General features: G+C 42.6%; 1 protein-coding gene across 3 annotated transcripts in view; it reads right to left on the bottom strand.

Annotated features, from left to right (window-relative positions):
- Positions 1-27,857, bottom strand: part of Vrk1 (VRK serine/threonine kinase 1) — a 69,254-nt gene that overhangs the window by 25,212 nt on the left and 16,185 nt on the right. The window contains exons 1-4 of one of the 3 annotated variants that reach the window (XM_051151103.1): positions 23,614-23,698; positions 12,844-13,008; positions 7,544-7,599; positions 478-547 (exon numbers count right to left, since the gene is read on the bottom strand). In XM_051151103.1, coding sequence (XP_051007060.1) covers positions 478-547; positions 7,544-7,599; positions 12,844-13,008; positions 23,614-23,680 — 358 coding nt within the window. In that variant the 5' untranslated portion in view covers positions 23,681-23,698. Of the gene's footprint in view, positions 1-477; positions 548-7,543; positions 7,600-12,843; positions 13,009-23,613; positions 23,699-27,857 lie in introns of those variants that run through there. The other 2 variants (XM_051151095.1, XM_051151112.1) reach the window with 2 other exon arrangements.

Genomic DNA, 27,857 nt, shown 5'->3' with positions numbered 1-27,857 from the left:
TCCCTCACTTGCAATCAAGGTAAAGAGGGGAGCGGGAGGTGCTGCTGCCTCGCTGTCAGGAGTTGCAGCCTCAGTGGAGCGCACAAGAGAGCAGCCAGGAGGCCTTGTTCGCTGCACTCCTTCATGTCTCAGCACGCCTAGAGCCCGCCCCAGCTCACGCGCTTAAGGACCTAGCAAAATGCTCAAGAGCTAGAGCTCTCATGCTCATTCTTGTGACCTAGGAGGACTCAAGTATTTCCTGGGCCACACAGCACTGATTACTTCACACACCAACAAACCATACAGCAAGTACATCAACACATCAGAGTGACTTCATGCAGATATCATTTGAACGGTATTTATGTATAAAACAAATGAAAACAGAGCCATAGGCTGTGACACTTTAACCTCAGCCTATGCAAAATAAAGCCAGGTAAACTGTTTATTTTTAATTGTTTAAATCTTTAACAAAACAATTTTAAAAGTGTTTGTTCTTACTTTGCTCTGGTTTAGCAGCCCGCTGGTAGAACTTTAATTCAGTGAAAAGAGGTCCATTGTCACTGGGTTCCTTAGAATACAACAGTCAATTAAAATTATTAAATTATTGTTATTGACCTTCAAATGGAGTAAATCTAATTTTTCCTACAAATATAATTTAACTTTGATGCTTAAATATATAAACTATTAAAAAATTAAGTTCAATTCCTTAGGAATATTTTACATGTTCTCACAATAATCTTTCTCTTAAGCTCAACTTTCATTTAAGTGGTAAATTATACAAGATCAGAAATATAGTTCAGTCTTTGCCAAAATTTAAGGCAAATGGTTAAACTAATTTTCATCTCTATTAAGCAAAGGCCAGCGACCATGCTAAGTGTATCACCACCAGAGGCTACAAGACATTTCTTGAGATTTAATAAAATTCCAACACCTAACTTAACCAATTAACGGCAGGCTCCCACTCCTTCCTCTCACCCTGTCATGGTTCTCCCTAGTTACTAGAACAGCGACCATGTATCCCCACCTCTAGAGAGGATACCACTGTGCCTTTCCTCCTCTTTCTGACACTAATTCCTCTTTCTCAGATCAAAGAACCCTACAACTTTTAAAGTCAAAAAGAAGCGGAGCTAAATAACTGTTTTCCCCATCCTTACTAGACAATAACTATTTTATATTTCAAGAAATATTAACCATTTAAATTATTTGTAAAGAGACAAACATTTACAAAAAGATATTTTACATAAGAGATAATAGCCCATAATGAGTGCCATGATGTTTAACAAATATAAATAAGAAATAGCTTATCATTTTGTTGGCTTTTTAAATGGTAAATTTTGTATTTGCTTAATGTTTGATTTTTATACTGTGACAATCTCAAAGACAAAAGCAAACATTTCTAAACTAATCTGAGCAAAGTATTTGGGACAGAAAATCTGGCCAGCTAGAGTCAGGGTTCCGAGCTCATTAGACCTGGCAAGACCAGCGCCTAGCCATAATGATGTGCATTCGCCACTGCAGAGATGCCTGCTCCAAATGCTGAATTCTGTCCATCCACTCACTTCCTCTTCTCTCAGGAAACCTCAGCTACTAAAGAAGGTAATTTTGGTCCTTGAGGTGTCAGTAAAAACCTCCATTACATCAACACTACTAGCAGCTCAGATGTGGGGCAATTGACATAACAAGCATCTGCAGGTACATGTGCACAGGACTCTGCGCCCCTGCAGTCAAGCAGGACCTCACCACAAGAAAACATTTAAGCCACAAATGGGCAACATTCAGACCAGAAAGAGTCTAAACAGTCTCCCATGCTTGTCACAGCTCAGCTCAGAAGAATTCTGCTTAAGAGCTTACCCGCTCACCAAACCCCACAGATCAGGTGTGTACAGTGTGAATGCCAAACCCCTGACCCATGTGCTAAGCAAGAAACTCTCCCATGCTTGTGGCCAGAAAAAGCAAATGTTTCAATCCAAGGACCAAGCAAGTCACAGAATCAGTGTAAGAAATGAAGAACGTGAAACTAGAGAGTAAAGGAACCTTGGTTGACGTTCAGAATGACTCATTACTAAAACTCCAGTTTAGTTTAGAAGGCGCTTGCTTTCCCGAGACCACTCCTGGCTTATTACCAACAGTCTAAGATTTTTGATTTCTTCAGTTTCAACCTACATCATATCAACTTTAATTTTCAAGTTCCCTTCAAGCAATAATTTATTAACGTTATAATCCGAATCAAGCATATAAATCAGAACGCTGTAATGACGGCCCTCTGAGCACTTCCACACGCTCTCTCTCTTCCGAGGCCTCCATTATGACAAAGTAAAGGAGCTGCTTCTTGGCGCTGTGCTCTAGCTGAAGCAAGCGAGCTGTAGAGAAAATACCTTAACTCAGAACTAAAATTGTATTAACATATTTCAAATCTAAAATACTTTGCCAGCTCTATAATAGCCAAGATTTAGAAAAGAAATTGGGACTGACATTTTAACTAGAATATCACTAAACGTTTCCTTAAGACTTCTAAGTGTCAAAATGACGATGACAACAGGAAAAAAATTAAAATGTGATATATTTCAATGGCACCATCCAAAAGCAACTGGCTGCCATTTAAAAACGAAGCTGTACAAAGTTTCTCCTTCTTACCAAAAAAATTAAGATATCTGAACTGAAAATCTTGAACACGCGTCACAACATCAGGCAAAGTCCTCCCCAGGAGGCTGTGAGATACAGATGCTGTCAATTCTCCAAGCAAAGGAGCACCATGCAGCAGCTCCCGGGGGTGTGAACTGGAAGAGTATCCTCAGCCTCCCACCCCTGCCCCCACAAAGGTGAGAATGACCCAAAGAACTCATTTCTTACTAAGTATTAGGTTTGTTGGGGGAGGGAGGAATCAGAAATGTTTCTACTCATAATATCCAACTTACTTCTTTACACCTTCCTCCTGGCCATCTAATTTCCTGTGCACAGCCATATGTGCATGTGCACACCCAGCCTCTGAAAGCTAGCTGTCCTGGTAACACGGCAGCACTATCCCACAGCTGCTTTCATCAATCAAGGATGAAGGCCCCAAACAGAAACAGAGATCACTCCCGGACAGGAGGGAGTGTGCAGGAGACGCTGAGGCATCCAGCTTGTATGTATATGTTATTCACACCAATGGCAAACACAGGAGCTGTGTGCCTATGTAGAGCTCATTCACAAAGCAGGAGTGTCAGCAGCAATCGAGTTTTTGAGGTAGGAGCGCAGAGCAGAAGCATGAGAAAGGACCTCAGAATGAAGCTACAAGCTGCAGAGACAAGATCCCACCTGACACAGGAAGGTGCGCAATGCTCCAGTTCTCAGTCTGGATACAAAGGAGCACCTAACAGACTTATCAAAGGCACTAATGGTTGGCCCTGTGCAGTCTGAGACAATGGACAAGGACTAGAAAGCACTGCGTGGCATGTGATTAAATAACTTTACAATAGCAGCCAACTTAGCTGCATGTCTTAAACAACTTGCCCATTTTTCCTCTAAAAATAAAAGGCTCATTTTCACAATGCACAAGTGCTGTGGTGAACTTCTTCACAGAGCCACCTTAGAAAGAACTCTCACAGACCAAGCTTTACATCTTACTGTTCTGTCACTCGTGCCCCGTCGGTCCCTCGTGGTCTTTGAAAACACAAACTTTGGCCAGGTGGGGTGGTGCACACCTTTAATCCCAGCACTTGGGAGGCAGAGGCAGGCAGATCACTGTGAGTTAAAGGGCCAGCCTAGTCTACAAAGTGAGTCTAGGACAGCCAAGGCTACACAGAGAGACCCTGTCTCGAAAAAGAAAAAGAAAAAAAAAAAAAAACAAAACAAAAAAAAAACAACAACAAAAAAAAAAAACACAAACTTTGGCTAGAATTGTAGCAGTCACAGAAACCTGCCAAGCACCCAGGAGGCTTTGTAGCTATCTTGAGCAATATTCACGCACGCACGCACGCACGCACACAGAGGCACCTTTAACAATCCTCATGTGTATGTCGGAATGGCAACTGTTTTGATTTTAATTCAGAAAAGGCATGATATTGTGCTACATCTTTCTATTTGATGTCGACTTCAACTTTGACGACTACAAAGCTGTAAGAAAGGAAATAATGACCGGCCTATTCCCAATAGAGAAAAGTGAATGAATAGAAAAACAGGAAAAGGGGGATAGAAAACTATACCTTCAAAAGTATTTTTTAAAACAAATATATAGGCATGTAAGGGGCTGGAGAGATGGCTCAGAGTTTAAGAGCACTGACTGTTCTTCCAGAATACCCAGGTTCAATCCCCAGCACCCATATGGCAGCCCGCAACTGTCTGAAACTCCTGTTCCAGGGGATCTGACACGCTCATACAGACATGCATGCAGTCTAAACACCAATGTACATAAAATAAAAATAAATAAATTTTTTAAAAAATAGGCAGGTAAGACCAGTATAAGCGAAGGACATTTAAAACAAGGTCACTATCAAGTAATTTAAAATCTACACACACAAATATTTTAACTAACATTATTAGGAGGATATTAGAAGTGAAATTGTATAATAAATGACAATACAGTGACTGACACGGGATGTTAAAGGACCCAAAGACTTCAGTCATCAAGGGAGCAGCAGCCAGCCTCGGAGGGCTGGGCAGCTGTTCTTCCAGGACACAAACCACCACTCTGGAAGAGCTGCTAAAATATGAATCACAGGAAACTGAGCACACGTCACCATCTTATCACAAAGAGAAGAACAAAGGGCATTAGAAGACACTAGACTAGTTCTGAAAACAGGCATTCTTAAACTCAGAAATTCAATGTGCTCTGATTTAATAACTAACTGCAAATACCTATCCTACCCATCTCCCCTCAGCTAGATAAGTAAAACGGGCAGTAAAGTGAAGTTCACTCTACTTACAATGAGCCTCATAATTCTAAGATAAAGCATCTGAAGTTCAAGTTATACAGAAAAACACAAACATGGTCACCTAAGGCTTCCATTCTAAGACATGGAAACAAGTATACAAATTAGGCAGATGCAGAGGCGTCTGAGAGCCTGGACCAGCTTGACCCACATGGTCCTGAGTCCTGGGAGGCTTGCTTTCTTCTCAATGGAATCCTGTGAGGACGCTCAAGCCTACCTGCAAGCCACAGGTGTCATGTTTTCAAGTGTACAGGAGACAGGCACAGGTAATATCCACAACACCGTGTACATGACCGATGTCACAGTAAGAACTCTGAATCCTCTGACCTGGCAGCAACCCCAGTGGTTCAGAAGGAATGTCAGTCCACAATGAGAAAGAAAGCTCCCAATTGGAAGGCCAGGAGACGGGGGACGTGGTGGCAGGAGACAGACACACGGGCACTGACTAAGGAAAGACACACAGTGACTAAGGCTTCCCACTAGTCTCACAAACTCTACAACAGGAGCTCAAGACCTGCTTGCTGTGCTCTAGGAGATGAGACGTGAGGCATGCACCCAAGAGGACTATGGGTCCAGTGGAGCATGGGGATCAAACAGGCAGTGCAGCTGACACCAAAGCAAGTCAGACTGGAAGAGTCTAATAGAGAAATACTTCTGGAAAATTATACACCATGATACCTTATGAATTAAAAACACAAAAGTCAGCCAGCCACAGTGGTACACACCTATAATCCCAGCACTCGGGGAGGTAGAAGCAGGTGGATCACTTTGAGTTCGAGGCTAGCCCAGTCTACAAAGCAAGTCCAAGACAGCCAAGGCTACACAGAGAAACTGTCTCAAAAAAACTAAAAACAAAACACACAAGTCCTCAACAAACATGAGCAAAGTGGTTCCAGGAGGCATAAGACACCTACTTCAGCTGCCTAAGTGGGGTGTATGCTACAGGTTTAGTTCAATATCAGAAGCCATATTAACTGAATAAAGGAGAAAAGGCTTATGAGGCAGCTTAAAAGATATATAAAAGCATTTTTAAAATGAACAGGTAAACTATAAACTAGAAGGAAATAGTTACAACACACATATCTGAAAATAAGACTTATCTAGAATAACTTTTCCTACTCAATTATAAAAAGCAACACAACCCAGTTATTAAAAATAACTTCTTAAGGAGAAAAGCAGCAAGAGACTGAAGAAGCACTTATCACACAAAGGAAAAAGGGCTCAATAGCATTCATGCAGCAAATGCAAACCAAGCAACAGCAGACAGCACCACCTGCTTCCTGCGAGGGCTGGGAAGGAAGCAGGCTTACACCAACTGCGGGCAAGCCGTGGAGCAGGCAGAGCAGTCATCAAGTAACCAGCAATATAAAAGCCAGCACAGCCAGCTACACATGGCACATATCTTATCACACCAGTAGGTAATGCTCTAGGCAGGGTAAGGAACTGAAGGATGAGGGGCGGGGCTCAAGCACAGGACACAAGGGCTCTCTAGAGGCTGCACAATAGTCCACATAAGGCACCGCACTTACATACCTGTCACAACTGTTCAAATACTGATTTATTAGCTATATGTTTTACTGAAAATTACACTTCTTAGTAAATGTCTTTAAATATTTCACTACAACAAGGACTAGTGGTTAGAGCACTGGCTGCTCTTCCAGAGGTCCTAGAATTGCTTCCCGGCACCACGTGGCAGCTCCCACCGTCTGTAACTCGAGCTTCAGGGGACCCAATGCCCTCTTCAGCCTCACATGGCGCCCAAGCACAGAGGCAAGCAAAACACATATAAAGTAAGCAAATTAGAAAGAAAAACCCAAACAACTCTGGTCTAAGATAGTTGGCTCCTAGGGAGGTGAAGACACTTCTATTTGAATACAATAAAGTGAACCGACAAATTCAGGCAATCCTAACTCCCAAGTACACAACCTTCAGAAGAAGGTTATGGCAATGGGACAGGGAATGGGGCACTAAGCTTCCAAACAACCACTCTGCTGGCTCCTCTATTTAACAAAGGTTTTCACACGTATCAAACATGGCGTAGGCAGAGCTACAATGTGGAGCAAAAAGATGCCCAATCACCAGGAAACAAAATCAGTGATCCAATATACACATGCCTCTTAGTTCTCCAGTCTGTAACTGGCCTAGATGACCAGTGTGCTTCTGTCCAGTGGGGTGCCTGTTGCTAATCCCTGCACATGAGAAATTAACTGCAGTGTGAGGACAGCCAGGAAAGCTGCTGGGGTGGGGGAGATATTCACAACATTTTTAAATGAACGGGAAAAGGAGTAAAAAGGACAGCAGGCGAGATAAACAAACAAACAAACAAATGTCCAGAAAAAATGGAAAATAAAGTCAGTTTAGCATGATTTACAAGACATAAATATAAAATGCACCACCTGATGAAAACAGCTGGAACAGACACTCCCACTACTGCAGACCTCTGATCACTCAGACACCCTCAACTGTGCCACTCTGGTTCAGGGGAGCTGGAGACTTTAAAGTCAAGTTACTTAAAACTATAAAGCTCATTAAATATTTATGAAAGATTATTAACAATGCACTACCTTATGGTTTAACTAACTCTAGTCATCAAAAAATACTTTATAAAATAAATACCAATTATACCAAGAAAAAAATGAGCAATATTTTCTTACCACTTTCACAACACAGGGCGCATCACTGCCAACAGGTTTGGAAGAATTTGTGTCCGCTGTTTAGAGAATGAGACATTAACATCAGCACAAGCAGCGTTGCCACAGACAGTATATAACAGACACTTACGCCCTCTGAGGGGTGAATCCCAGTTCCCAAATGGCATTTCAAGCATCATTACAACACTGTACCTAGTCTAAGACTTTTTGTGTGTGTAGAATGTATCTTGCAATTTTAGGTTTCTTCAATTTAATCAACTGTTACAGGAAGTGTTACACAAAATTAACACAATTTCAGAAGTCCTCTGGCCTTTGGTACGCTGGTGCACTGTGAATTCCTGGAGGATGGGGACTGATGGAATCCCTAGGTTAAACCAGGTGCAGAAACCCTTAGGAAGGAGCATCTGGAAGCAAAGGAGCTAAGCCCAGACACTGGTTAGTACAGAGCAACACTTGAGCACTGCCGTGCAGAACAGGAAGTCTTTCCAAACTAATAAGTACCTACACTATGTCATTTTTCTAAGAAATGGGAATTTGCAAGTGGACAGGAAAAAAAATTTTTAATTCTTCCACTTCTGGCTATCATTTGAGCATCAAAATGCAGACATCAAATAAAATATAAAGTAAGTTTGATGTGTTAGGAGAAATGGTAGGAAATTTTAAACAGTGAGGGAGATAGGCAGTGTTGCAGTGTGCTAAAGGAGCCTGGGTAACACTAAAGCCGTGAAGCAGTAGAAGCCATGAGAAGTCACAGAAGCAGCATTCCACATGGACTAGCACCAGAGGTCCCAATATGGGAGTGTGTTACATGAATTTTTAAAGCCAGGAGACCAACAAACACAGAGCAAATGTGATGTAGAAAGCGTGCAGAAGGCACATGAGAGAAGCAGCAGGGAATAAACAAGAAGGGCTTAACAGACGATACCAAGGTTAGGGCTGCTGCTGTAACTGAATCACGGAGCCTCCAAGGTGTTGCCGAAAGAACTAGCATGGTCCAACTAGATTGAGCTGTTTGGGAGAGCTGTGTACAAGCAGGCAGAGCAGTGGGCACAGTGAGGCCCTGACATCTGCATGGGCTGCAAGGTGGTGTTAGCGACTGTGCTCACAGACTCAAAGCTTCTAGGGTTTGGACAGAAAACTGCACAAAACTCAGGAGAGAATGTTTTGGGGAATCTTATTTGAGAAGCTCACTAAACATCCAAGTTCACATGTTGTTATAGTTTTAATCTAAATGTCTCCCTGATTTGTGTTTTGAACACTTACTGTTTTGGGAGGCTGTGGACCTTGAACAGGTGGAGTCTAACTCAAGGAAGTAGCTGAGGGCCTGACAGACAGTTCTGACCTAGACTCTCTGCATCCTAGTCTGCTGCACTGTGGATATCTGTCCTCAGCCATGCATGTTCCCCTCATGCATATGAGCTGCAACTGTAGACTCAATGTCTAACTGTGAACCAAAGTAAATCCTCCCCCTTAGGGTGTTTCTCCACAGCAAAGCAAAGCTGCTGACGCAGATCTTACCCGCCATTACAGATTCAAGTCTCAAACTCATACGTGAGTAGCAGAGAAATACTAGCTATTATGTTGAGGATCTAGTTCGATGGAAGAGCAAATCTATGTTCTGCATAGGTGAGGTCAAGGTTCAGTCCACCAGAACAGTTTAAGTGAAAAGGCTACTTGTTTAGAGCCTCACACTGGAAGACAGCTCCTTGGGAATGAACAGAGAAAGAAAAGAAATGCTAGGCCTGATCCCAAAGGCACTCTGACCTTAGAACAGAAGGCAGGCAGGCAGAAAGAACAGATAACGGAAACCAAGGAAGAAAACCAAGCAAGAGCGGCAGCCAAAGCACTCAGACCCAGGAGCAGCACCAGCTTCTAGAAAGGCTCTCTCAGCAAAGGAACAGCCCCAGGGAGCAGCACTTAGCTACTGAATTAGTAATGAGGCAGGTTCAGAATCTTTAACAAAACATGAAAATGAAGATAGCATCCCAGTAATGCCACATACTCAAATGAGAAGAGGGAAAAGAAATGCAACAATTTACCCACAACACATGCACATACTATGCCAGAAACAAAGAAGACAAGAGCTATGCCTTGTCAACAAGTACATGTTTATCCTGGAACTGTGAAAAGTGTTCGAGTGTGGAAAGCATCATGAAAGAGAATAAAGGGAATAAGCAATACACGGCCTGCCCTAAACTCAGCTTTGGGGAAAAAAAGCAACTCTATGTAAAATCAAGATGGAGAGAGATTCCCCACTTCTGTGTTCAGACATTAGCAAATTGTTGCTGTTGATCTCACACAGGGCAGCGTCAGTGTATCAGTGCGCAGCCATGAAGGCATCAGTCTTCAAGGAAATCCTCCTCTCCAGAGTGTAAAATCCTAACTCACAGATGTTCATTAGCTATTAAAAATGCTTATAAGTTGACAGCACCTGCTAATGACAGAAATAAAATATATAACACACACACACACATACAAATCAAGTTTCAAATTTGCAAGAGGTCACAAAAGCAGGGATGCTGAAATAAAAGAGCACATGGTTGAGCCAGGCATGGCTGAGCCAGGCATGGTTGCTCACGCCTGTGATCCCAGCACTCAGAGAGGCAGAGGCAGGCAGATCTCTGTGAATTGGAGGCCAGCCTGGTCTACAAAGCGAGTCCAGGACAGCCAGGGCTCCACAGAGAAACCCTGCCTCAGAAACAAAGCAAAACAAAGAGCACAGGGTAGCGCGGTAGCTGAGGCACAGATTTTAAAAAGATAAAAGAGACAAGCTACTTAGCAACAAGTTCCTACTAATGAACGCCAGCGTCCTAAGGGGACCACAGCACCTCCTCTAAATCCCAAGCTTGAAATATGCATTCGGCTGACATAACTAACATAACACTATGGAGACAAAGTGCCCCGTAAAGGGTTGCAGAGTACGCAGTTGGTGGCACTATTGGGGGACACTTTAGTGCGACATCGCTGGAAAAGATCACTAGGCAGTGGAAACCACTAGCGACATCTGGCCCTGGAGCCTTCCTCTGCTTCCTGTCATGTGTGCCTGCCCTCATAACACGCTGCCCAAACACATGGGGTGTGGGGCCAAATAGCACAGACTGAACGCCCTGAAATCAGGAACCATGATGACCATGTCTGTCGCCACACTCCACCCGGAATATTTTATCATAATAATTTGAACATTTCATGAACAGCTATGTTTTCATTTTCATGGCTTATGAAGACTTTCACCTTATATAAATATAGCTACTTCACTAGGACGCCTCTGACTCTAGACAAAGCCAGAGAAGCAGCATGTACTTCCCCAAGACAAGTGCACTCTCCATCAGGAGGCTTGTGCGAGGAGACATGGTGTGAAGCGCTGGTTCACAAACAGGAGAGCAAAGCACAGCTCCCCTCCGTGAAGTGAAGCAGGCGATCCACTGGGAGCAGCTGCTGTTCCACTACGGCTCCCAAGCCCCAGATGCACCCAATCACGTAGAGAGTGTGTTCAAACAGCACTGCAGGCCTTCCCCATGGTCTCTGAATCACGGGTAGGGTAGAGTGCAAGAATGGCAATTCTAACAAGTTCCCAGATGATGTCAACTTTCACTGTAGTATTATTAGCCTTCCAATCAAATGCTGCTTGAAAGAAAAAGTTTTCATTTTATAGTAACAATGTAAAAGAAAATGTTAACAGAGTTTCATTTTACAGATCTTTACATCTTGAATATTTTTAGATGTCTATACATTTCATTTTATGTAAACTAAACTACTGTTAAACATAAAATTTGACATAAACATAAAACTTTCAGTGATAGAATGATGGATGGCTCAGTGGTTGAGAGTACTGGCTGCTCCTGCAGAGGATTGGGTCTCAATTCCTACCATTCACTTGGTGGCTCACAACCATCTCTAACTCCAGTCCTGGGGAATCCAACTCCTTCTTCTGGACACTGCCAAAAATAGTTTTTCAGCAGGAATGGTGGCATACACTTTTATTTCAACACTTGGGACACAGAGGTAGGAGAATCTATAAATCCAAGGCCAGTCTGAGTCTGACAGGTAGGTACATAGTGAGACCATGTGTCAAAAAAGAGAAAGGTAAGCATACGTTAACAAATTAAATAAAGGTAGGCATCGTGCCATTATGTCTGTAATCCCAGCACTCAGGGAGGCAGAGGCAGGCAGATCTCTGTGAGTTCCAGGCTGGCCTGGTCTACAAAGAGAGTCGAGGACAGCTGGGGCTTCACACAGAAACTCTGTCTCAAAAAAAAAATCAAAAAAGAAATTAAATAACTAGTTAACTAATTAAATCAAGATTAGAGATAAAAGAACAGTCAGAGCCCACTTCAGCTATATGAAGCCTTAAAAAAACAAAATTTACAACAGCAGCAAAAATTGGAATAGGGTAAAATCACAGAATTCAAAGACAGAGAAATGCCCAAAGCTAACAGAATCTGCAGTATATATATTCTCACTAGTGTTCTTAGTGACAGAGACAGTTTACATGCAATCAGGGTTTTTTGTTTTTCATTTTGTTCTGTTTTTTGGTACAGAGTCTCACTATATAGCCCTAGCTGGCCTGGAAATCATAGAGATCTACCTGCCTGCCTCAGCCAGTGCTGAGATTAAAAGCCTGCACCAGCACACCCAGCTAAGTAAACATGTTGTTGTCATCGTTGTTGTTGTTGTTGCTGCTGCTGCTGCTGTCTAAGACAGGGTTTCTCTGTATAGTCCTGACTCTATAGACCAGACGGGCCTCACACTCAAAGATCATGCCTGCCTCTGCCTCTCGAATGCTGAAATTCAAGGCTTGTGCCACCATCACCAGCAGGTAAACCATTTTTAGTGTTGATGATTCAGTAAGCTCACAGAAGACCAGGGTTCTAACTAGATCTCCAACTATCCCATGATAAGCATGCTAACTAATACAACTAACATGAAGTACAGACATTTTTTAAAACCCACAGCTGTAAAAATCTGTAAAATGAGCCAAAGATAGAGTTTGAGTAAATTGTACCTGGCTGAGGTGGAGGAGAAGAGTATAACTCTTTTCTGCCTAAAGAGAGCCTGACTAGACAATGAAAACAACTTAAAACTCCAAGGATACTGTGCTTATTAGTGACAGTATTACAGCATTTGTTCTTTTTCTAAAAAATGAGCCACCTTCTACTAATATGCCAAAGGTGAATTTACGGTCAACCACACAATCAAATTAACACAGATTATCAACAGCACCCTGCAATAGCTTAAGTAAGAAGCTATTCCATAAGAAGCATTTGCATCTTTACACTGGTGACTAGAGATCACCATGCACTTACCAAGATATATGCAGCCAAAACCACCTTGGCCAATAGGCATTCCTAGTTTCCATTCCTTTTTAGACATGTCGGTTATGATCTCCCCAGCAGCAAACTGCTCTGCAAGGCGCCTCTTTGCAGGTCCCTGTCTTCCAGCCTGAGCTGCTTTTACACGTGGCATTTTCACTGTAATACAAAACAAAGCAATTGCTCACAATTATACCCTTGGAGTGTTTAAAACATTCCCCTATAGAAGGCTTCTACTCAACAAGGGCTGTTTCAAGACTAAAGAGAAGAATGTCTACTAATTCTAGTCTATAACAGCCAGGATCCCATTTGGTTGTTGCTAAGTTTTGAAGAGGAAACCATAAATAAAATGATCAATGCAAGTATGGAAAGTGCTTTAAGTCCTAGAGACATATTGTCCATGACTTAAAAACTATTTAGTAACAACAAAGCAGGAACTGTTTTATGTAATTGAAGGAAGGCATACAATTAGACTGCACCACTTAGTAATGCATTCAAGGAACCCTCGGTCTATACAGATGTGCTGAGCACAAGCACAGAGACTACCATCCCAATTAGGAATGTACAAGAGGGAAGGACAGGGCACCTGGGGCACAAGCGCAGGTGCTCAGTAGGAAGGCTGCACCAGTACCACTTACAAAGGAGGAGGCAGGCTCAGCAGAGAAGGGATACACATCACCAGCTACTGCACAAAGCCGTGGCCATGCAGTGTGTCCCTTCTCCCTGGGCATCCTAGAGAAGCAGCTCATTCACTTTCCTCACCAGCACAAGTGTAGCAATGTTCTGGGGGAACTGTTTTATTCGGGAGAGCATGGGTGGAAGCAAAAGCTTTGGATCCCAAGTATGAAACTGGCTAGTTGGGAAATCGTGGTCAAAGCACATTTCTCTAAGCTTCAAGTGCACGCAGGTATAACAACACACTGCGTACAATTGTATGTATACATAAGCATGTACCATATGACTCCAAATTCTTTTCTATAAATACTAACTCAAAGGATGGCCTTAAGATTCTACAACTCCCTAAAAACTGCAGAACAGATGAAGTGGAGAGAGGGAAGCAATCAAAACAGACTGGCCTGCAATACTTGCAGTGCTACTTCTAATAGGAATCTATTAAGATCTGACATTTCGAACCCAGATATACTAAATATATACACTATATTAAAACATTTATTTTCTTGGGACTTAAGAGAGGTAGCTCAGTGGTTAAGAGCAGTGGCTGCTCTTCAGAGGTCCAAGGTTCAATTCCCAGCACCCACACGATGGATCACAATCATCTATAACTCCAGTTTCAGGGGATCCCATGTCTTCTTCTGGCCTTCTCAAGTACTAGGCATGCATGTGGTGCACACGCACGGGCAAAACACCCACATACATAAAATAAAAATAAACATTTAAGAATTAATGATTTATTCTCTTGTTTTAAAAGTATGTGTATGAGTGTCTATCTGTGTGGGTGCCTGAGGAGGCCAAGGGTATGGGACCTGGAGTTGTGGATGCTGGAAACTGATCTCAGGTCCTTTGCAAGAACAGTATGTGCTCTTAACTGCTAGACTATCACTCTAACTTTATCCCTACCCCACATACACACACAGCAAATACCCACCAATTATCACTACATATGCATGAATCCTATATATGCAAATAAGGATGCTGTGATTGATAACCTTGGTTGTCAACCTGACTATAGGACAGCACACTATTAAAGGCTTTTCTTGATGGACTGAGTTGGGGAGATGAACTCTACATCTGAGCCACGCCTTCAGATGGTAGTCCATGGAAAAGGACATGGAAGCAGGAGGCTTTTGCTTTTTGCCTGCTTGCCCTCACTACCACTGTCTAGTTTGTCCATCTACTTTTGAGGCACCCCTTCCCTGGAATAGAACCTATGTCTTCAGGGCTCCCACAAAGACTAGAGCCCAGCATCTCCTTACGACTTCCCTGGGACTCTAGCACCAGTTTGGGACTGTTGAGACACCCAGTCTTCTCTTTCCATCAGGAGACAGCCATCCATGGACGGCTCAAACCACAGCCTAAGCCATGCTAATAAATCTCCTTTTAACACATGCATCCATTCAAGCAACCTCGTCATAGGCTGCGATAGTGTGTGCCAGACTAAAGGACCGAGAAGCGATTCTCTCCTGCTTCTCTTCGCTCTCTCTCCTATATTCTTCTTCTCGTCTTCTTCTTACTTATTCTTCTCTTCTCCTTTTCTCTCTCTCTCTCTCTCTCTCTCTCTCTCTCTCTCTCTCTCTCTCTCCCCTGCACTTCCTCTACATTGGCTTTCTCTCTCCCTCCCTGTGTCTAGGGTGACCTCCCCATTCTCCCTCCCTCCCTTTCTTCCTCCCCGCCCCCACTGTCTCTCTGTCTCTGTTTCTCTCTACCCTCACAGCCCACGCAGGCCCTAATTCCTTTCTCTTTCCCTTCCCCCAAATAAATCTTTCCATATCAGATCTGTTGCATCTCTCTGTGTATTTGTAATGACAACACAGTCCTTTAGAGAATCCTAATGCAGTTGCTTTATTAACTGATGAGGAAATCTTTTTTTAAAGATTTGTCTATTTATTATTATGTATACAGTGCTCTGCCTGCAGCAGATCACATTATAGATGTTTGTGAGGCACCATGTGGTTTCTGGGAATTGAACTCAGGAGCTCTGGAAGAGCAGTCAGTGCTCTTAGCCTCTGAGCCACCTCTCCAGCCCTGATGAGGAAATCTTTAAATCTAACTTTTCTCTAAAACACTTTGTGTGTTTTCCCAGTTTTAAATTTCTCTGAGGTGAAAAGCATCTTCAAAACAAAAGAACTAAGTGTGCTGGGCCCTTCCTCAGATCAGTGCTCTCAAGGTGCTTTTAATCTGTGCTAAAATCTTGCCCAGCAGAATCTTGGTGACAGCCATGGCAACCAAAACTCAAACACCTGAGAAAAGATTAGCTTCTGCATCCATGCACAACTCAACTAGAAGAACGAACCTGACCACACAGCAGTCCCCAGCACTGACTTCTAAACCTCACCCAGCTTTTATCACACCACAGCAATTTCCTATTTGATTATTTCCTCATAGTTGTCACAACAGTTTTAAATGACTTTAAAACCTTCTATGACTGAAGTGTCTGGACAATTCGTTTCCTAGAATTATTTTCCCATGCAATAAAAATACCATATTGTAAATGAAAAATCTGCCTAAGCATTTACTTCATATAGATTTGAGGTAAATAAAGTGGGTTTCTTTCCCCTTCCAAATAAAACTATTAGCTTTTATTTATAGTTTTACTCTTGGAGTCAGCTATTTGGAATATAATAATTAAGATCAGGAATGCCACTAAAAGTAGCTCTAGGAACAGCACCTCATGCCTGTGAACTCTGAGACGACACTGAGTGTAGTAAGGCCTCCCTGAGTCCCTCCCCTACACAGCTCCAAACCATACAGGAAAAACTTAGAAAACTAAAATAACATCCACAGCAAAACTGGGAAATGGTTTCCTGTCTCCATAACACAATATAAATAGATATAGACAACTGTACATACAACTCACAAAACTTCAGAGCAGTGCTCACAGGGAAACCCCTGGTTCAAGAGAAGATGCAAGTGCTGCAATTCAAGTGAGCTTCACAAGGACATCACAAGTAAGAGTGGATCTTAAAGTTAACCTCTTTGAACTTTGAACATGACACAAAACTAAACATAAAGGAGAACAGCAGGCAAGGATTTGCAACTGGGAAGGCACATCCCACACAAGTGACCATTGGGTGGGGGACATTTCTTTAGAAATGCATTTCCTGTTCCTCCAGAAAAATAGCCATGGCTATTTCAAAACGAAATAAAAATGCCAGCTAGGGGTGGTGGCTCTGTTAACCAAGATTATGGTATAGAAATGTGGAATGGCACACAGGAGAACAGTAATCTCTCACTAATCCTTCCAGCTATCCACAGTCAAAAGAGGTCAAAAATTCTAAACACAAAATTCCAGAAATAAACAATTCATAAAACTTAATTTTGCGTGCCAGTCTGAGTGCTGGATGCATCCAGAGCCAACCCTCTGTCCAGCCATGGATATGATTCGACCACACTAAGGATGCTACCCCCACCCCCATTCGTCATAGGGGCATCTCGCTTACAAAGTGATGGTGATATCCCAGTGCCTGTGCTTAAGTGGCGAGTCAACAGCTCCCCACTACCTCACCTCATCTCAATACCGAGGCGCATTCCCATCTCACAACAAACGTGAGTACGAGGAGATGGTGCTGAGACATGGAGACCACAAGCATCTCACATACCATCCTCTCTGGCTGCTCTGATGTTGGTTACTGCCCTTACTCTTATTCAGTCACCTCATAATTAAAGTAGGATCCACATTATACACATTGGCAGCGGTTCCATGACCAGCTGTGGTTTGTGGGACACGCTGAGATCTTTGAATGACTCCCCTAAGATAACAGAGGACTGCTGTAATTGTACGATATCCCTTAATCTAGTATTCCTTTGTTCCTTAAGAGTCACAAATGTGGAAGGGAGACAGAAGTAAAAGACACAATTTAAAATGCTGTGCTTGAACTAGACACGAGTGAGACTGAGCCTAGCACTAGGGGGTCAAGAGTAAAGCGATCGAGGGGTCAGAGCCTGAGGAGGCTACAAAGAGAGAGACTGTCTAAAAATCTGTGACTATAGTTGAAATTACCTTTTATAAAAAACACACATATACAGCCAGGTGGTGGTGGTGCACGCCTTTAATCCCAGCACTCAGGAGGCAGAGGCAGGCAGATCACTATGAGTTAGAGGCTGGTCTAGTCTACAAAGTTAGTCCAGGACAGCCAGGCAGAAACCCTGTCTCAAAAAAACCCAAAAAAACAAAAAACACACATATGTGGAAGGACCACAGGCTTTGTCCCAGGTGAAAGCAGTCATGGCAGGCTTTGCCCCTTGGAAACACTACAGATACCCCACTGAGACTGACATTGGGATAGATTGAGTGGAGCCATCCTGGGTCCAGAATTCAGGAAAAAAAGCAGGGACTCAGCCAGGCTTCTGTGTTTCTAATTGAACATCAATGGGAGGAGTGATCTGGAGGCGAGACCGGCCATTGCACCCTAGAGAGAGAGACACGGGTGGAGAGGAGAGGAGAAGGCTGCAGGTTCAGGTTCGGAGCACGAGCACACGTGGATGGGGAAAGGACCAGCGCACAGGCCAGAAACACCTGGGGATCCATCCCGTGGAACAGATACCGGAAGGTTTGTTCTTGTTTCCCTTTAACCGTCTGTCCCTCTTGTATAGGATGGTTGGGTTGTATAATAAAGTCTAATTGTTTAGAAACAGAGCCAACACACATATTCATACACAAGCCTTCGTGTTTAGCAACCCCACTCACAAAAAGGCTTAGAAATAATAACCAATTCAGTAACTTAATACATGCATCCCCTAGCATGAGCTATATTCTTGAAATACTATTTCCATTAAAAGAAACCTCAGCAAACTTGCCATGAAAGCACAAAGACCTAAATTGAACTCCCAGAACATGTGGGTGAAAAGCTGCCCCAGTGGCGTGCACCTGCAGTCCCAGCACTGGAAAGGCAAAGAAAGGTGGATCCAGAGGCACACTAGCCAGCCAGCCTAAACCCAGTGAGAGACCCCATCGCAAAGCACAGGCACATGGCTCCTGAGAAGGACCTCTAACCTCACACATGAGCCCACAGAGCCTCTTCCTGCCATTGCAAAAGTCCCTACAGCCTTTTCTGCTGGTTCTGTCCTTGCCCTAAGAAGGAGGCACAACTACCTTGCGAGCACTCTTTTGCCAGCTTTGTCTGAGATCTAGAGCCTTCACCACTCTTCTGTGTTTGTTTGAGCCAGTGCACCGGAAACCCCTCTTATTTCCTAGTTAAGAGCAACAAGAAGTCCCCTGGTTTCTGAGAACAGGAAAACTGAATGTCTCAATCTACTACGGCTTTGCAGGCAATTTCTGAAAAGGACAATTTCTTAAATCCAAGAACCCAAGCTCACAAAAATAACCACAAGTACTTGCCTTAATGTGTTAGTGAGTGCTTGAAAGAACTGCAGACACTAATTTCAATTAAGCAACTACTTAAGTACATTAGAGGTATCTTCTAACAATGAAACCAATTCCAGCCCTGAGGTTCCTACTAAGGAATTCACAGAAGAGCCAGCCTGTAAGAAAGTACAATCTCTGTGTCACTTCAGTACACTCAGCTCAAACCTACTGTAGTAACAGCCTATGCAACAGAGGGAAGAAAGTTGGTTACATCATCTGACCATTTCTTTTCCGTCTCAGTCTAAAGAAAATGCAGATGTAACTGAAAAGCACATCAAGATGCAAATCCACACTGCCCTTTGCTGCAATCACCCACTGTTACATTCTATATTAGCATATTCACCAAAATTTAATTGTAAACAGAGTGATTATAGTACTAAAGTTATTAAATACACAAAGCAAGCTTGGAACCATACATATTCAAATAGAGTTTCTGCGGCAGATCAACTTTTATTTCTGAAACAATACCCTAATTAATAGTCAGTTCTGATGACAAAATGGTCCTCAGTTTTTCAGATAACAGTCCAAAAAAGTTCCTATGAATATTAAAATAAAGTTTTGTGAATAGAGCTAAAATCTCAATGGCTATATTTATCATAATACGATACTGTATTTAGATAACTGGCACTTTTTCAAGTCCTGGATTCAAATTTGGTGAGGATTTTAAAAAAAAAAAAGCTGGAGAGAGGGTAAAAGGCTTGAATGGATCACAACAGTGACACTTAAACTCACTGAGCTCTACAAATTCACAGCCACACTGGGAATCACAGTGCAGTGTGATGCTCACTACTGGATGACTGACTACTCGTAAATTTTCCCTAAAATAGATGTGCATAAGCTCCTTTAGGGGTTATATATTTTCGTGGAATTTTCTTTAAAGCCATAAACTTCTCTGAGATGTTTCACACTGCACAGAAGCACACCTGATGCAGGTACAATCACCATGGCACCGACACCTCTGCACCAGCCTTTCTTCCACACACTCCCCATACACATTTACTGACTGTACCCATTCCTGAAGACCATCTCAGTCAGATTGGCTTCTAAAGTAGAAACTGTGCCTCTCTCGGCACCTGGTGAACCCCTCCCACTAGTGTTTATGAGCTCCTTGGATGCAGGGATCGTCTTCTCTAGAATACACCGTACTGTAGGAACTAAACAGATTGCTACAGATAGCAGGATGTCCCGGTTCTTCTCACAAGCAAGTACCTCGTGTCCAGCTTTACCTACGCACAGCAGACTACAGTAGGTACTGGCAAGCCTTTCAAAGGCTCAGCAACTGCTCTCAAAAATGACTATGTCAAATTCTTCTGTTTCCTCAGAACTCTCTCTTTTTTTTTTTTTTTCCTCAGAACTCTCAATTCCCCTTTCTGATCTGTGATTCTCAGCAAATGATGCAATAGCCTTGTTTATGAAGAAAAGCAAGTTTCAGAAAGAAATTCCCGTATGTTTCTAAGACACAAGTGTACAAACCATTTACACTCGGTGTATGTCCAATTCAGTGTCCAGACTGGCCTCCTCGCCTGTCTCAATGGATGAAGCCCTTCCATTCCTTCAGCTCCTGTCACAGCCTCCACCCTGCAACCTTCTCAACATGCATTCTATAAAAGAACTTTCCATATGTGGTTTTGCTGGAACAATATGCTGTGAGATGACCAGAGCTGGAGACAGGCAGGAGGGAGAAAGCTGGCTGTGTTCAAAGGGCGCCACTGGCAGCGGTGTTGTGCACTTTGGAACACGTCATGGGAAGTGATGGACTGGCTCCTGGGATGTAGAGGTTACTGAAGGCTTAGCAAGAATGCAACAGTTGTCTGAGTACCTGGGTCACAGAGACTTTCGCTCGCCTCCTTCTTACCAGTTCTCAGTGGTTTGTTGTCGTCTTGATAATATGTATCAATTCATTTTCATCATCATGTGTTACAGCTATAAGTGAATATAAACAATCTTGAACCCAAAGTTATAAACATTCTGCAGTGCCGCTGTCACACGTCACACTGAGATAGGAGTGAATTTATAAAAAACAAATTCCACTCATCAAAAGCAGAGGGAAGGACTAGGCCCTGTCTCTCTTTAACAAAGTCATTGGTTGCAACTGGAGAGCCTTACTACAGGGATGAACGTTTTAGTGGGCACCATCTGAAGTTAAAATGGAGAGTGCTGCCGCTGCTGCTGCTGCCGCTGCTGCTGCTGCTGCTGCTGCTGCTGCTGCTGCTCTGCCTGTGTCTGTGTGGTCTTAGGACACCACTGTCCTTACTGCAACACTGACAGCACACTGTGCCAGGAAATAAACCATAATTTTCAAAAAATTAAGTGCTGGGCTTGCTCATCCATGTTCACTGCTGCTCTATTTATAAAAGCCAGAAATTGGAAACAGCCTAGATGTGTCAGCAGATGAATGGATAAAGAAAGTCTGGGACATTATACAATGAAATCTTACTCAGCTGTTTGAAGAAAAAAAAAATGAAATTCCAGGTAAATGGATGGAGCTAGAAAAAGGAAACCACCCTGTGAGACCCAGATCCAAAATGGTAAGTATGGTATGTATTAGCTTATACATGAATGTCGGCTTTTAAGTCTTTGGTAAGTGGAAAAACACAGAGGTTAGATATAGAGGGTGTGGGGTAGGGGTCTCCCAAGGAAGGAGAAATACAGTATATTTCCTTTTTGTTTTGTTTTGGGTTTTTGGTTTGTTTGTTTGTTTGTTTTCCAGACAGGGTTCTCTGTATAGCTCTGGCTGTCCTGGACTTGCCTTGTAGGCCAGGCTGGCCTCAAACTCACAGGGATCTCCCTGCCTCTGCCTCCCCAAGTGTTGGGATTGCAGGCATGCACCACCGTGCCCGGCTTAGAATGTATTTCTATATATTTTAAATCCAACAACTATCTTAATGGATTTAAGGCCCACTCCACTACTAGGAACCCATGCTTGATACTGCTCGGATGGCCAAGAACTAGAGGCTAGATAGGCCATGGACCTCGAACACCAAACACTGCTGTTGTGCTAAATGAACCTAGCAACAAAATGACTCCTAACCCCAATCTTCTATACTCACAGATCAGTGCCTTGGCTCAGCGATCATCCGAAAAGTAGTAGATAGGGACAAATACAGAGTCCCACAACTGGACAGTGTGCAGAGAGTAAGAGACCCCAAAACACTCAATCCTAAATGTCTCCATCAAATCCCTTCTTCAGAGCTCAGACTACTTTGTAGAAGATTAAGTAGAAAGACAGTAAGAGCAGGGATGGAGTACACCAAGGGAACAAAGATTTCCAGAACCAACAGGACTGACAGCCATATGTACTCAGAGAGACTGAGGCAGCAGGCACAGGGCCTACACAGATCTAAGCCACATGCTGACAGGGGGAGTGAACACAAGCCCTATTCCTAACCCAGAAGCTATTTCCAACTGACAACCACTCACAAAAGAAAAGTTGTTTTTGCCAGGCTTGGTGTGTATCCGTCCATCCATCCATTTGTGTCTGTTCATGTGTGTGTGTGTGTGTGTGTGTGTGTGTGTGCGCGTGCGCGCGTGCGCGCGCGCGCGCGGATTGTCCAGTCATAGTCACAGGCTCAACTGGCTCATATGTACTTTAAATTTACTAGGTACTAAGTAATTACATGTTTCAGTAGAAACGGCTTTCTGCCAAACTATAATTAAGTCAGAAAGTAAAATCAACCAGCAGATAACTCATCAGCAAAGAATACCATCATTTCTTCAGCTAACCTTCATCAAGAACAATCTGAAAACAATGTATCTAGGGACAACTCTCTCACAAATAAGTAAGCTAATCAGAAGCTGATGGTGCATCTGGCCAGTGTTCAGGAAGAGTGTGAAAGTCACAAGCAGAGACCAAGTCCACAGAGCTACACGCCACCAATGGCAGGTCTTCCCACTTCCTTCATTTCCCTCCACAAATTCACAACTGAGACAAACCTGTAGAATAGTCAAAAAAGTTGGGCATGGTGGCACACGCCTTTCAGGAGGCAGAGCAGGTGGACCTCTGAGTTTGAGGGCAGCCTGGTCTATAGAGTAAGTTTCAAGACAGCCAGTTCTTACACAAAGAACCCTGTCCTAAAACACCATCCCTCCCCAAAAAAGGAAATTGGCTATAAGAATTAATATATATTAATATAACCAATATAATTATTTGTGTTAATTATATAATTTACATAATCATAGGAATTGAATGCTAACTATATAAATGTGATTAATTATATATAATAATATAACTGATAAATGTAATTAGGGTTTTATATATGTTTGTGTGTGTATATATGTATGTATATATGTTGATTACCAATACTATCTGACATAAAAACCCACAGTGCATGAAAATCCTGGGTTCCCATTAGGGGCAGCCAGACAGTGTTCTAGTTTCAGAGGAGACACACTCATATTAATCAAAGCACAGCAACTATCCATGGCTAGATGGTATCTTCTGTAACATAAACCAAGAATCAAACTGAGAATACAGAAGCAAACTCTGGAGCTGACAACCACAGAACTTCATAGATTCTTCCTGAAAGCATTAAGCTGAGCAAACTGTGACACACGACTGTCACACCTACTGTGCTTCACACCTAAGCTGCAAAGAGCTAGGCAATGACTCACACTACAACTTCTGATAAAGGGAAGCGGATATGAGCAGAAGAAAAATATTTTCTAGTCCCATTTTTCACTTGTATTAGAAAATTAACAAGCCGGGCAGTGGTAGTGCTCACCTTTAAGCTCAGCACTCAGGAGGCAGAGCAGGCAGATTGTTGGGTTTGAGGCAAGCCTGGTATACATAGTGAGTTCCAGGATAGCCTGGGCTACAAGAGAAACCCTGTGGGGGTGGAGGGGGGAGAGAGAAAATTAATATTAGACTATAAAAATTTTGTATGGTGAAATATCTAAAACACAGTAAAAGTACTTCTTCAACTCATATTTCCTTAACTCGTTTCTAAAAAGGATGCATTAACTCAGTTGGGAGTGGTGGCACACACCTGTAATTCCAGCACTCAGGCAGGCAAAGGCAGGCGGATCTCTGTGAGTTCAAGGCCAGCCTGGTCTGCACAGCGATTCCAGGACAGTTTCCAAACACAAATTCAAGCCACGCCCTTGCAACCACTTTCACCTCAGAGGAAAGATTCTGAGGCCTCCGCAAGCACTTCTCCTTCTCATCTGGCGTGTACAGAAGATCATCTACCCCGAGATTCCTACGGGGCTCTCAGAGCCTACTCCCCAGTGAGTGAAGAAGCCACTGCAGAAGTGCAGCTGTCTGCTACACTGTTCCTCACGGGGCCAGAGCTGTGAGAGGGCAAGCATGAAATGCTGCTCTAGGGAGAAACAGGCTCCTGACCTTAACCCAAGGGAAAGTGCTAAAAGAGATGTCTGTTTGGGAAAAATAAATGCTAAACTTTCTCAACAATTAGCAACTTAAGTATATTACTAATATTTTACACAGTATTTAGTTAAAAAAAAAAAAAAAACTCACACATGCTACACCTTCCCTGAGCCCCCTGTGAACTCTGTTGTCCACAGTTACTCTTCTGACAGGTCCTGGTTAAACTCATCAAAATCTCCCCAGGACAGCTACTGAAAATTCACCCTGACATATTCTTGAGGCAGAGCTCTAAAGAGGATATTCCCAAATATGCTAGGAAAATGATAACAACTATATAATGAAAATGCATCAGTAGTGTGCTATAGTTATTTAAAACATTCATGAAAACATGAAAGAACTTTTCAGAGTCTCTGAAAAAAAAAAAGCTTTTTATAAGAAACACACAAAAACACTTAAGCCATAAAGAAAAGTGGTAAATTGACAAAATAAAAATGGAAATTCAACCACACGTTATAAAAAAACAGAAAGAAAAGCACCATGAACTCAAAAGACAAGTGAAAACTAACTGCAAAACATGACAAAAGGCTTGTTCCGCATTATTGAAAGAGCCCTTTAAATTATAAGGAAAACTAGACAAAAGCCAGGAAAAAGAAAAGAAGTGACAAGGACAGGCGGACAGATTCACAGAAGAAGCACACCTGGCTTTAACAGCAGCTTGCTTCAGGAACCTCAAGCAAAGAAATGACAAGCAGCAAAGTGACACTACACAGCCACAGGATACTCACACCCCTCAACAACTGTCAACATAGTGACTACTCCACCAGCCCCCTAAAACCACTTTAAAGCAAACTCCAGCCAGCACAGCACTTCATAGGGAAACAACCTCCACCTACCATGACCTAATACACTGAGTCATTTCTCAATACCATCTAGGAAGGGTTCTAGTCTCCCCACTGTCTCCAAAGGTGTCTTTCACATGGTGGCTCTGCTATTAGGGACCCCAAAGTTAATCTTGATCTGAATGCTACCCCTCTATGTCTTCCCTCTCCTTCAGCTATCTGTCCATTAAAAAGTCGTGAATTTCAATTTGTTGAATATGGCCCTATAATGTTCCTGCAGTTTCTTTGTTTTGGATCTGTGCTTAAATTGTGCTTCCTCTGGTGCTGCCATTTACTGCCAAGGCTGCCTTGAACACACTGCAGTAGTCTATTGCTCCTTACAGGGGACGGGCACACATACCACAGGGCACTGACAGAAGTTACTAGAATCTCAGGACTTGGCACCAGGCCCTTTTGAGATAAGGCTCAGAAGCCTTGGAAACCAATGTTCCAGGTCCAAACCTCAGCCACACTCCTACAGGGAACCTTGTTTCTTTTTAACTGGGAAAGAAAAAAAATGACTATTTGGAGGTGCAAGCCTAGACCCTAAGACTGTCACTGTGCTAGATGCTAGATGTGTATTTACAGTAATGCCATGCTACCGTCATCCCTGTACCATAGGATTGCTTCCAAGTCTCTTGCACAGAGAGCTACAAATTGATTTTTTTTTTAAAGCACAACTCAAGTTCACAGTAGCATTTCCTGCTCACACTTAAGATCACAGTGTTCCCAACTCCTCAGACTGCACATGTGCCTCACTTTTCCATTAAAATCTTGGTTTCTAACTATTTTAACCTAACTATAATGGGTATGTTTTTCTCTTTGAATTTTCAAAATTCTACATGTTTATGAGGCCAAATACAGAGGCCAAGCAAGGTAAAGTGGGCTCAGGGGACACTATCCTCTGCCTCTTGTTTTCTCTCACCACAAAGTAGCCACTTCCCTTGGACTTTGAATTAATTTCCACATTTCCTTTTTAAGTAACAGAGACATTTTTCAGCATCTGGTGCATCACATAATGTCTTTCATTACCAATACATCCTGAATGCGAGCAGTACACAGAGTCAATACAAATACAAATTAAAACCATCGTCAAGTTTTTCAGCTAGAGATTACTCAAATTCAAAGTCAGAAAATACACTGGGTGCTAAAAATATGGGGGGAAGAGGATACATCAATTTGGCATTATCTTTCAAAGGTGTAAATGATGACATCTTTGGTGCCTCAAGTACCTGTCAGACAACTGTAGCATCCCATAGCAAAACAAAAGACCGAACATCCTCAGCTTACATCACAGGGAATTTAGCAATGGAATACAGGGGAGAGGGGAGGGGTGACAGGTACAGGGTCTCAAACTATGTAGCCTCAAACTTACAGAGGCTCCCCTGCCTCTGCTTCCACAGTCCTAGGATTAATGGCAAATGTCACCATTCCTAGCCAGAAAACAGTTCTGGAAATGAGGTGGCTCTACTCACACAGATGTAGAATGGCCTAAAGATAAGCTTTAAGTGGAAAGTACCACTGTTTCTTTGAGCATCCTAGTCACAGAAAGGAGAGAGCCAACCTATGAGTGCTGCAGATACTGGGATGTGTGTGACTGGCACCTCCAAGAGCTTTGAATCACTGCGTCAATGCATGCACATATGATGAATTAATAACAGAATGCGTTAAAGGTAGGAAGTTTAGTCTTCATTCTTTAATCATTTATAACTGGCTTTATTGTATGCATGTTTTTTGTTTTTTGTTTTTTTTTTTAAGACAGGGTTTCTCTATGTAGTCCCAAGCTGTCCTGGAACTTGCTTTGTGGACCAGGCTGGCCTTGAACTCAAGAGGTCCACCTGCCTCTGCCTCCCAAGTGCTAGTATTAAAGGTATGTGCCATCACGCCCAGCTGCACATATTAATCTTTAAAATAAGATCATTTTTGTTAAAGATTTATTTATTATGTATACGGTGTTTTGCCTTCATGTACACCTACATGCCAGAAGAGGGCATTAGATCTCATTATAGATGATTGTGAGCCACCATGTGGTTGCTGGGAATTGAACTCAGGACCTCTGGAAGAGAGAGCAGTCAGTGCTCTTAACCTCTGAGCCATCTCTCCAGCCCAAAGTAACATAATTTTAAAGACTAAATTCATGAACAATAAAGCTTATTAATGTCAACCGCAGCTTTTCAGTGCTCTTACTCTGGAACTTGCTAATGCTTCTGTACACCAGGACCGCACGGATCAGCCTGCATACAGCCTCAAGCACACCACAAACAGCACATAAACTGTAAAAACCAACTCCCAATATCCCCCCAAAAAACACAGTCATAGCTTCATACCTTGATGGTGTAGCCTACGGCACTCGTTACAGAACAATACTGACTCTAGCTTGAAAACAGTATATATCTCTTAAAGACTAGCAACTGAAACTGAATACTGACATAACGTTCCTGCATTAGTATCATCAGTTATTTTTGCTCAATTAATCCTGAATGAGTAAAAATATGAATGAATGAACTTATGCTGGGAAGAATCAATTAACCATTAATTACAACACACAACTCCTACATACAAATGAATCTAACTAAAACTACCACTGTTATATGACTACATAGCAGGCTCTAGGTTGGGTGACTCAAACACCATCTTCTCTGATTTATATAATAACCACAAAATCTAAGTACTACATTGAGTGTACATACAGGGAAATTGCTTAAATAAAATTAAATAATTTGCCCATGAACTCATTGTTGATGCATGTTTTTATCCAATG

The sequence above is a fragment of the Acomys russatus genome, chromosome 1 (genome assembly GCF_903995435.1).
Source record: "Acomys russatus chromosome 1, mAcoRus1.1, whole genome shotgun sequence".
In the NCBI taxonomy this organism is placed as follows: domain Eukaryota; kingdom Metazoa; phylum Chordata; class Mammalia; order Rodentia; family Muridae; genus Acomys; species Acomys russatus.
Note: the sequence above shows the minus strand (reverse complement) of the source record. Positions and strands in the feature narration are given on the sequence as shown.